Source organism: Zophobas morio, unplaced genomic scaffold (assembly GCF_036711695.1).
Source record: "Zophobas morio isolate AGI-343-1 ecotype UQ-CSIRO unplaced genomic scaffold, CSIRO_AGI_Zmor_V1 ptg000027l, whole genome shotgun sequence".
NCBI lineage: Eukaryota > Metazoa > Arthropoda > Insecta > Coleoptera > Tenebrionidae > Zophobas > Zophobas morio.
The window spans coordinates 1,716,075-1,728,325 of record NW_026972132.1 but is presented as its reverse complement, the minus strand read 5'-3'; the positions used below and the strand labels follow the sequence as shown (position 1 = coordinate 1,728,325).

Sequence of the window (12,251 nt, the reverse complement as noted above, 5' to 3'; positions counted from 1 at the left end):
TGTTTTAAACTAAGTGTGACCGGTACATACTATTTTTCAAATATTCTTAAAACTTTATTCAATTTTTTTCTTCTGCTTTTTTTTTATTAAGTGTTTTCTTAGTTGATAGTTAAGGGAATTTTTGTCAATACTCTGTATATTAAGAGTTCATTTAAATGAACTCCTTTTTAGCTCCACATCAAACATTACAACACAGATTTAAAGAATAACGTTAATAAAAATCCAAACAATTGGCAACGTCGCACTGGAAATTCAAAAATGAACTATAGCTAGAAAACCTAAGAAGAAAACAGCCAAAATACAATAAAAAATGTAACCATAGTTACACGCTTTATATATACACAGCGACCACCAACGTTGTCAAACCGCCACACAACCAATTTCGCGGCTAATTACCAGTCATAATTGCAGAAATTGCGATACCCGGGTCACTGATAACCCGACGTTCGCTGTCTTATCACGCCTTTAATTTACCGCTGCGACACGTGCTACAAAAAAAAATGGAAATTTCAACTGTTCCTCCATTTTTCCCGAAAAACACTCTGTGTGTGTGTGATGCAAACCGGAGAAACTGTTACAGGGTGATGGTTTGTAAGTCATGGTCAGTTTCAAAAAAATTGATAAGCCGGGGTTTCATAAGTAGTTTTGTTTTGATTCGACGTAGTGGTTATCTGTGGGGTTAATTAGTTCGTAGTAATTATGACAGGTCACTGTAAACAGACACAGAATGAGGCAGTGAACTGGTGTTCGTGGCGGCTGATACGACAGGATGCAGATTTATTGGCGCTGGTGACTTGATTTAGTTTTTATACAGGGTGTTTTCGTCCACGCGATAAAGTTGCTGACGTCATTCGAAAATAATGAATCTGGTTTTATCCCGTCGCGTGTGTGACTAGTAAAAACGTTATCAATATTTTTAATCTTTTCCGAATATTTTTAATTTGTGATATTTTAGCGCATGATGCGAAAGAATCGAAGTCCGTAATGATAACAGTTACAAAATTTCTAAGGTCACGGTCAGCTCGAGATTAGAAAAACGTGAGATCTTGTTAAGTCATATTGAACAACAATTTTTTGTTTATTTGTTAGAACAATCGCTGAATTTTGGTGATTAAAAACTAAAAAGGTCTGTAAGTGTCACAGCTTCTGGCTATAAACTAAATTATGGAAGTAAAAACACGAAAAGGAGATATTTCGCCGCAATCTCCCTCTTATTAGTTAAGATATCAGTGTACGCCGAAACAATTTTATCACGAAAAGCAAAACAAATAACTGTTTATTTCTTTTCGGATAAAAGGGATTTTTTTTGATAAAAGTACTATTTTCTGTTTACCAACAATAAAAAACAAGCTATCTTATTATTACTTACATTACTCATGTTACTGATAATTATGCCCATTTTTAATATCTTAGTGAGGTCGTTGATTAATTCCGAAAATAAATGTAGTTCCAACTGGACCCTTGAGGTATCCCAAAATTTGCCCTTTTTTCGTGGAGTATATAATATTATGTACAGTTTTTATAAAACTGTGAAATTATTATTATGAAATAAACTCTCGGCTTCGCCTCGAGTTTGATAAAAAATAAATAAAAGCCACTGCTTCCAGTATTTCTGTAATTTTTTGTTCAGGCCAACTGTTTTAAATCAAAATTTTAAAGTGAGTGTCTGCTTTTCCCGAGACGAAGCCGAGGAATAAAAGATATACATGTTGTTAGAAAAAAATCGGGCTCTAAAATTTTTAAACCTCGGCTACGCCTCGGGTGATGTGGTGTTTTGTAGCAATAAATTTGAAGTTATACACCTGAGATTAGTGTGTTTGCTCGAGGCGAAGCCGAGGGTTCAGAAGTATCTATCTACTTTGTATGTTTTTAGAACCATTTTAAACCTAAGGCAACTTGCCTTGATTACAGAAGCTGATCGTAATTTCCAACTTATAGTAGCAATGATATAAAATTAATTCTCGGCTACGCCTCGGTCGAAATAAGATATTACATAAAAACTACGAAAACTAATTTTTCGGTGCTGTCGTATTTCATGCCGACAATTTTAAATGAAAATTATACGACTGAGTGCAATAATTTTGCCCGAGACGAAGCCGAGTATTGTGTGACTTTAGAATAATTTTAGAACCAAATTATAAAACTGAAGTTCTAGATATTTATTTGTAGATCGTCGCAATTTGAACGTGGAAATAAGAGTTTGATGACATAAAATTAACTCTCGGCTACGCCTCGGGTAAAATATAACACTTAAAACAAAACACGAAATCCAGTCTTTTGGGGATTGTCATTCACGACAAAAACTTGATGAAAGTTTTAGAGGTGAAGGTATATTTTAGCCCGAGGCGAAGCCGAGGGTTGAAAGGCACATATATATTTTTATATTATTTTCAAACCGAATTTAAAATATATATCTAATTTGTATTTTACTGTACAAAACACGATTTTGTGGAACTGAGATTTGAATAATGTAAAATCAACCCTCGGCTCCGCCTCGAGCGAAATGAAAATATTCAATAAAAGCTACAAAAATTAATTTCCCGGTGAGGTTCCATTTCATCACGACAAATTTAAATAAAAATTACGCGACTGAGTGCAATATTTTTGCCCGAGGCGAAGCCGAGAATTGAAAAACATGCGTGAAGTAATGAACGACTTTAGAAACATTTTAGAACCAACCTATAAAAGTGAAAGGCCCAAATATTTATTAGTAGCTGGTCGTAATTTTAACCTGGAAATGGAATAAAATTAACCCTCGGCTACGCCTCGGGTAAAATATAACACTTAAAAATAAAACGCGACATCCAGTCTTTTGAGCATTGTCATTCACGACAAAAAATTCAGAAGAAAGTTTTACAGTCGAGGCTATATTTTAGCCCGAGGCGAAGCCGAGGGTTGAAAGGCACATATATATTTTTATATCATTTTCAAACCGAATTTAAAATATACACTCTAATTTGTGTTACAATGTCGCAGTCCATCAAAAATAAAATTTTACTGTAGAAAACACGGTTTTGTGGAACTGAAATTTTAATAATGTAAAATTAACTCTCGGCTCCGCCTCGAGCGAAATGAAAGTATTCAATAAAAGCTACAAAAATTAATTTTCCGGTAAGGTTCCTTTCATCACGACAAATTTAAATAAAAATTATACGACTGAGCACAATATTTTTGCCCGAGGCGAAGCCGAGAATTGAAAAACATGCGTGATGTAATGAATGACTTTAGAATCATTTTAGAACCAACCTACAAAAGTGGAAGGCTCAAATATTTATTAGCAGCTGGTCGTAATTTTAACCTGGAAATGGTATAAAATTAACCCTCGGCTACGCCTCGGGTAAAATATAGCACTTAAAAATAAAACGCGACATCCAGTCTTTTGGGCATTGTCATTCACGACAAAAAATTCAGATGAAAGTTTTACAGGCGAGGCTGTATTTTTGCCCGAGGCGAAGCCGAGGGTTGAAAGACACATATATATTTTTATATCATTTTCAAACCGAATTTAAAATATACACTCTAATTTGTGTTACAATGTAGCAGTCCATCAAAAATAAAATTTTACTGTAGAAAGCACGGTTTTGTGGAACTGAAATTTTAATAATGTAAAATCAACCCTCGGCTCCGCCTCGAGCGAAATGAAAATATTCAATAAAAGCTACAAAAATTAATTTTTCGGTGAGGTTCCATTTCATCACGACAAATTTAAATAAAAATTATGCGACTGAGTGCAATATTTTTGCCCGAGGCGAAGCCGAGAATTGAAAAACATGCCTGAAGTAATGAATGACTTTAGAATCATTTTAGAACCAACCTACAAAAGTGGAAGGCCCAAATATTTTTTAGTAGCTGGTCGTAATTTTAACCTGGAAATGGAATAAAATTAACCCTCGGCTACGCCTCGGGTAAAATATAGCACTTAAAAATAAAACGCGACATCCAGCCTTTTGAGCATTGTCATTCACGACAAAAAATTCAGAAGAAAGTTTTACAGTCGAGGCTATATTTTAGCCCGAGGCGAAGCCGAGGGTTGAAAGGCACATATATATTTTTATATCATTTTCAAACCGAATTTAAAATATACACTTTAATTTGTGTTACAATGTAGCAGTTCATCAAAAATAAAAGTGCAGTGCAAAGTTTTGTCGAACTGAGATTTCAACAATCTAAAATCAAGTCTCGGCTCCGCCTCGGGCGAAATAAAATAATTTAATAATGTAAAATAATGAAATGAAAATATTGAATAAAATATACGAAAACCAATTTTTCTGTGACGTCTTATTCCAGGAAATAAAATTTTTGCCCGAGGCGAAGCCGAGGGTCCAAACTAAAAATGGGTATTCAGAATTATTTCAGAACCCAAACTTGCGTAAAAATATAGCAGCTGGTCGTAATTTCAACGTGAAAATGAGAATTTAACGATATAAAATTAAGCCTTAGGGTGAAATAAATATTTAATGAAAAACCACAAAATCCAATTTTTCAAACATTAACGATAATTAGAAGCGGAAGTTTTACAAGCGAGAATTATATTTTTGCCCGAGGCGAAGCCGAGGGTTAGAAGATATTTATCTTCATCTATTTTCACCCTGATGATAGGTAAAATTATAAAATCAACCCTCGAGAGTAAAAACCACGAGAAGACGGCATTTTAGATTCCACGACGATAATTTTGAATGGAAATTTTGCAAGTGAGATTAATCTTGTTGCCGAGGCGAAGTCGAGAGTTGGAATATATACACAACGTCAAACGTCATGAAAGCAGCGAACCGTGTATTTCTAAAGAATAATTATTTTTTCATTTTTGATTTTGACAAGGTCTTTTATTTTAAGTTGACTAATAAAAAATGAGCCAACGGCGTCCCACCGTCCATCAATGCCAAGTATTTCAACAATGCTTTCACTTCTGTGTTTAGCAACACATAATCAATGCAAAAAATGCGCACTAGAAATTCTTTCAACGACGTTTTTTTTTTCAAAAAAAAAAACACCAACTCACCCCTATACCGCATGAAAATTTCGATCATCTTAGCCGCCATGTCACTGATCCCACTGAAAATCACCATGCACCTGGCCCAACTGAACATTCTTTCCGCGGCCTCTCCGAAGTCAATTTTCCCCAAAATTTCCCAAAATCCGGTCACAGCTCGCCAAACACTTGGTACTCACTGAATTTGTGTCCGCCTTTAATCAAATAAATGTGGGGAAAACGATAATTTAATGGCGGTCAAGCGATAACGAGTGTTTGCGACGAGCAGACCAGCAGCTCAAAAAGAAGAACAAAGCGCGCTTAGCCGGCTTGATCTCTCGACCCCCAATTTGTAACGGGGCACAAGACGCTTGTTGATACCGATAAAAGTGTTTTTTCTACAGGCCAGATATCGCAGGTCCAAGGCTCTAATCCGGCACTGTGTTTTCATTTGGGGCCCGGCGGCCTTGCAGCGCCGAAAATTTCCGTTTCGGCCCATTTCGGATATCTATATGGGGCAGTAAGGCGCAGCAGGCGAGAGATTTAGGACGAGAGGTACTAAAAAGTTGAGGAATTGGGGTCAGCTGGGTTGAGTATGTGGCGGGTTTTTATTGGCCGAGCGCGATTTTGGCAAATTGTTGATAGGTTGTCAGCGGTCTTAACAAGGCTCGGTTTAAGGCTACAAATATCGTGCTAATATCGCAATAATAATAAACTTGATAATGTGTTCACTAATATAAGTGATGTAATAAATGTAAGATGTGTTAATGCTTAACGTTTGATCATTTGTTTAAGTATTGTCAAAAAATTAAATTTGTTTCTAAAACGTTAAATGTCATTCTAGAATTATTTAGCGATAATAGAAAAATATAAATCAATTATAGATACTCATAATTTTTACAAATTTCCGACTATCCAAGGTGGCCGTGTATTTTGTGCCTTGTTTTGATAATGAACTCTACTAGCCCCAAATCTGTCCGATGCGGCCCACTTTTTATTTTCTTAAAAAATTACGAAAATTTGTCGCCAAAAAAATCAAATTAGTTTAGAAAAATTCGTTATTAATTTGTGGGTTTTAAATTTCAAAAGTTAAATATTTGAAGATATTGAAATAACAAAATGGCATAATGAAACAACGTAAAGATTAAATAAAACAAAAAAAAAACACGGGATATTGGAGAAGAAATACCATATATTCGAAGAAAGATTTCTAGTACGTTATGAATTTTATTTTTAAAGTACTGAAGTTGGCATTTCTGCTATTTGACAGTCTATTTGACACTTAACTGTCAAACCGAACAGGGAACGCATTGGTGTTGCCAACATAATTTTTTTAACAATAATTTTCAGTGGTTTCTAGACGATTTCTTCCCGATCACATTATATGAAAAGGAAAAAAAAAACAAAAATTAGCTGAAAATTACACAAAAAAAAAAATAAAAAGATAAAACATAAAATGAGAGAGTTAAAAGTAAAACAATAAAAAAACAGAGGAAGAACTAGATCAAAGCGACAAAGAAAATTGAAGAAAACATATTTTGACAGAAGGGAAAAACAAATAATAAAGAAAATATTAAAAAAGAAATTCTGGAAATAAAGAAGAAACAAAAAGGAATACGAAGTCAGTGTACAATCTAAGAACAATATTAGATTTTTAAAAACTGCACATTTTTAATTTTTGTTAATTATCTCAGACTGACGAAAAATTGAAAAAACATCACCCTGTATGAATTTCATTTTACTTTTCTTTAAATCACTTAAAACAAACCATAAATATTCAGAATGATTACAATTCGCCGATTATCCAAATCGGCTAAATAATTTTTGCTTCGTCGTGATAATGAACTCGACTAGCGTCAAATCTGTCACATGCCAAAACTCAGATTCCTCATTTGAAAGGAGCGGCACACTTTTTATTTTCGTATAAAATTACGAAAATTTGTCGCCAAAAAGTCAAATTTAAAATTAGTTTAGGAAAAATTCGTTATTAATTTGTGGGTTTTAAATCCCAAAAGTTAAATATTTGAAGATATTGAAATAACAAAATGGCATAATAAAACAACGTAAAGATTAAATAAAGCACCAAAGAAAAACATGGAATATTGGAGTAGAAATACCATATATACTCGAAAAAAGTTTTCTAGTACGTCATGCAATTAATTTTTAAAATACTGAAGTTGGCATTACAGCTATTTGACAGTTTATTTGACACTTAACTGTCGAACCGAACTCGGAACGCGTTGCTGTTGCCAACATATTTTTTTTTAAATTTATTTTCAGTGGTTTCTAGACGATTTCTTCCCGATCATATTATATGAAAAAGAAAAAAAAAAAACAAAAATTAGCTGAAAATTACACAAAAAAATAAAAAGATGAAACATAAAATGAGAGAATTAAAAGTAAAACAATAAAAAAACAGAGGAAGAACTAGTTCAAAGCGACAAAGAAAATTAAAGAAAACATATTTTGACAGAAGGGAAAATTAAATAATAAAGAAAATATAAAAAAAAATTCTGGAAATAAAGAAGAAACAAAAAGGAATACGAAGTCAGTGTGCAATCTAAGAACAATATTAGATTTTTAAAAACTGCACATTTTTAATTTTTGTTAATTATCTCAGACTGACGAAAAATTGAAAAAACATCACCCTGTATGAATTTCATTTTACTTTTCTTTAAATCACTTAAAACAAAGCATAAATATTCAGAATGATTACAATTCGCCGATTATCCAAATCGGCTAAATAATTTTTGCTTCGTCGTGATAATGAACTCGACTAGCGTCAAATCTGTCACATACCAAAACTCAGATTCCTCATTTGAAAGAAGCGGCACACTTTTTATTTTCGTATAAAATTACGAAAATTTGTCGCGAAAAAGTCAAATTTAAAATTAGTTTAGGAAAAATTCGTTATTAATTTGAGGGTTTTAAATTTCAAAAGTTAAATATTTGATGATATTGAAATAACAAAATGGCATAATGAAACAACGTAAAGATTAAATAAAGCGCCAAAAAAACACGGGATATTGGACAAGAAATACCATATATTCGAAAAAATGTTTCTAGTACATCATGAAATTTATTTTTAAAATACTGAAGTTGGCATTACAGCTATTTGACAGTTTATTTGACACTTAACTGTCGAACCGAACAGGGAACGCGTTGGGGTTGCCAACATAATTTTTTTAACATTAATTTTCAGTGTTTTCTAGACGATTTCTTCCCGATTATATTATATGAAAAGGAAAAAAAAACAAAAATTAGCTGAAAATTACACAAAAAAAAATAAAAGATGAAACATAAAATGAGAGAATTAAAAGTAAAACAATAAAAAAACAGAGGAAGAACTAGATCAAAGCGACAAAGAAAATTGAAGAAAACATATTTTGACAGAAGGGAAAAACAAATAATAAAGAAAATATTAAAAAAGAAATTCTGGAAATAAAGAAGAAACAAAAAGGAATACGAAGTCAGTGTACAATCTAAGAACAATATTAGATTATTAAAAACTGCACACTTTTAATTTTTATTAATTATCTCAGACTGACGAAAAATTTTAAAAAACATCACCCTGTATGAATTTCATTTTACTTTTCTTTAAATCACTTAAAACAAACCATAAATATACAGAATGATTACAATTCGCCGATTATCCAAATCGTCTAAATAATTAAAATTACGAAAATTTGTCGCCAAAAAATCAAATTTAAAATTAGTTTAGGAAAAATTCGTTATTCATTTGTGGGTTTTAAATCCTAAAAGTTAAATATTTGAAGATATTGAAATAACAAAATGGCATAATTAAACCACGTAAAGATTAAATAAAGCACCAAAAAAAAAAACACGGGATTTGGGGAAGAAATACCATATATTCGAAGAAAGGTTTCTAGTACGTTATGAATTTTATTTTTAAAATACTGAAGTTGGCATTTCTGCTATTTGACAGTCTATAGACACTTAACTGTCAAGCTGAACAGGGAACGCGTTGGTGTTGCCAACATAATTTAAGCAAAACGACTAAAAAAAAAAACACAAGGACTGCAGGGTCAACAAATAAACAAGAATTTCTGCAAAAAAGAAGAAACAAAGAAGAATACGAAGTTAATTAAGTTAATTCCAGGAAAAAACTCATTGACGTCAAACTGACTACCCGGAAATGCAAAATCCAGTTCATACACATGTATTAGTTTTTTTAATCTCGTGCTTATCTGGTTTGGGGTTTTTGTCTTAAATTTACGCTAATTATCTCGGTATAATAAAAAGAATGATACTTAATTGACCTAGTATAATTTAAAATACCAAAAGTCGTTATAGTAGGGAACGGAATTATTCCACAAATGATTATTTTTAACCAAAATGACGAGCTGCCCAGTAATTACAAGAACCACCTTCTCGAAATTAAGTGAACATTCATGAAAGAAGAGAATTAAAACTAAAACAACTAAAAACTGATGAAAAATTTAAACCACATCACTCTGTCTTTTATTTTATTTTTTTAATTGCTTAAAACAAACCATAGGTAAGTATTCAGAGTTATGACAATTCGCCGACTATCCAAGTTGGCTGTGGAATCTGCGCTTCGTCCTGATAATGAACTCGACTAGCGAACGCGTTCGTGATGCCAATATAATCTAAATGAAAAAGAACACAGTGGTAATAAAAAATAAGAACGGGAATGTTCAAGAAGAAATTCTGCAAAAAACAAGAAACAAAGAAAAATACGGACTTAATGTACATTCCAGGCAAAAAGAGAAATTCATTGACGTCAAACTGACCACCCTGCACTACAGAATCCTGTTTATAAACGGATCAATTTCTTGAAGCTTGTACTTTGACGTTGGCAAATATCAGGTTTGGACTTTTTGTCGAAAATTTTTACGTCAATTATCTCTTAATTGCCACAGCATAATTTAAATTACAAAAATCGTTATAGTAGAGGACGGAATTATTCCACAAATGATTAATTTTAAGCAAAATTGGGAACTTCCCAGTAATTACAAAACCCACCTTCTCGAAATTAAGTGAAGATTAATGAAAAAAGTCGTTTTATTAGTAGCGGAAAATCACTTAAGAGTCCAAAACGAGACTGTTATTTTTGCTAACCAGTTGCTAAGGTCCCGTCACATTTTAAAGGAGCGGAAAAGTTCACCGATTGTGACAAGGTGGTAATATCAATGGTAGGGGTAATGGCCTGACAATGACAATTAGCTTAATCATTAAAAAAGTTTATCTTGTTGAGGTTGATACCTCGAATGTGCGATTTAAGTATCGAAATTATCGTATCATGTGTACTCACTTATTTTTACTTTTCTTTTAATAGTAACAGAGGTTAAAATAATATAAATGATGAGTAATAATAATAATGGACTTTATCATGACAGTATCTACTGTTTAGCACTTCCATATTAAAATTAACATATTTTTTAAATAAACTTTCAAAAAACAAAAATAAAAAGAAAACAAATGTAAGGTACAAACCTAACTTACAGGAAGTCTTCTCATGGTGTCTTGTTTGAAACGCTCGTGACATTATCAGCAGGATCAAACTTCAAGTAAACCCATTTCCTTTACCAGCCCGATAATATCTCTTCGTTGCCCAACAAGGTCCTAGTAAAATTAATGAACTCGACTCGACCACACCAAGTTCTTCCAGAACTAGCGCAGTTCATAAATTTTAATATATAAACACCTCACGCTAAACCACATGTCTGAAATCAAGATTCCTCTGACACAATCCGACACGTGTCTGAATTTACCGGCCGCCTGCGCCTCATACTAATCCGGCCGGCTTAAGCGCTTTCTTGGGTCACCCTGTATCGTCGAGCCAATTACGCTATTATTCTCCTATTCTTGACTAATAAAATAATTCACTCCGGCTATTTAGCAATTCAAATGCAAATTCTTCGACCTCTAGTCTTCCTCATGTCCACCACCAGTCGCTGACCCATAAATATTTTTTTTGTTCGAGCACAAGAGGAAAATCGCGGCCTTGAAGAACACGCAACTGCGATGAGCAATCCGCTAATTTCCCATAAAAATTCGGGGCGGGAAAATCCGTTGCAAGATGCAATTGCCAAATTTTCGCACTTTCGCCGCTTAAGCAACTGAATAACGCACAAAAGTTTGAAAAAAAAAAAACGTGGAAAATTTTGGTTTTTAAAAATGTCGTATTCAAATTGAAGAATCTTATCAAAACTACTCCAGCTGGTCGAATATTTAAATAAAATTCCTCGTTTTTTGAAGGCTTACAACTTCGATTCGTTGTCATTTTTGAGAAAAAAACACGTTCATGATAATTTACGAAACTAGTTTTCAAGGGTTTTTTTATTTTTTTTTATAACTGTGATACTAGAAGATTATCATTTTTGTCGCATGTTATTTCTTCGCCACTTTCTGTGCTGCGTTTAATCTTCCCGTTGTTTCGTTGCAATTTTCGTGTGCCGCTTCGTTCAAATGACGAATCTGGGATGCAACGTTGGGCGCATTTGGGGCTAGTCGGGTCCGTTATTAGGACGAGGCGCAAAATACGCTTCCAATTGAATTTCACACTCTTCTTGCGATGATTTACTAATTTCAACCAGACGCAAATTCTCTAACGGAGTCAGAGTGTGAACTTTTATTCCGGACATCAATTACCCATTCGAAGTTTATTGCTTTCACGATTTCTGGTATTTCCATTTTTTGTGCCCTATAATACATCAAGCGGTAGCTAATTTATGCCCATTTAGATTTTTATAACCCGTTTTAGTGGAAATACGCTTAAAACAAAAAGTTGTTTTAAGGCTTTTTAGCCTTTTTGTGGTCGGACTAGTTTGAGACCAGTTTGTCCTTGTAATCTCAAAACTCCGAAATTTGTTTTTTTTTGGGTTGGAGGGCAGTGCTGAATATATTATTTGGGTATTTGATTATCATGCATTAAGTTCGCTGGGTTTGCTACAACGAGACGTAATCGAGGCGTACGGTCACACGAGTACATGCAACTGAAAAAAGTTATCAACGACTCGAGTTTTTGTAGTCAGTTGAATTTTTATTTTGTTAAAAAATTGGGGCAGTGCTGCAATTTACTGTTATGGCACTAGAACGGCAGGTCGTGTATAACGGATTTTTTTTAAATGTTAAAGGATTTTAAGTAGGTGTGTTGACCCCTTTTTTTATTTTCATCTCATTAAAAGAGCAAAAATGTTTAATAATATTATTGAAGATTTGAAATATTAAATCGCAGACGGAAAAGGATGAAAGAAAAGTAGGGGAGAGGAAGGAAAAATGCGGATAGAAATAAAAC

At 33.2% G+C, this 12,251-nt stretch overlaps 1 protein-coding gene across 3 annotated transcripts in view; it reads right to left on the bottom strand.

The window, feature by feature from the left end:
• LOC135136825 (scavenger receptor class B member 1-like) overlaps positions 1 to 10,721 on the bottom strand; it is a 91,214-nt gene extending 80,493 nt beyond the window's left edge. The window contains exon 1 of one of the 3 annotated variants that reach the window (XM_064066250.1): positions 10,448 to 10,721. In XM_064066250.1, the coding sequence (XP_063922320.1) occupies positions 10,448 to 10,499 (52 nt within the window). In that variant the 5' untranslated portion in view covers positions 10,500 to 10,721. Of the gene's footprint in view, positions 1 to 4,999; positions 5,169 to 10,447 lie in introns of those variants that run through there. The other 2 variants (XM_064066251.1, XM_064066249.1) reach the window with 2 other exon arrangements.
• Between the last annotated feature and the right edge of the window lie 1,530 nt (positions 10,722 to 12,251).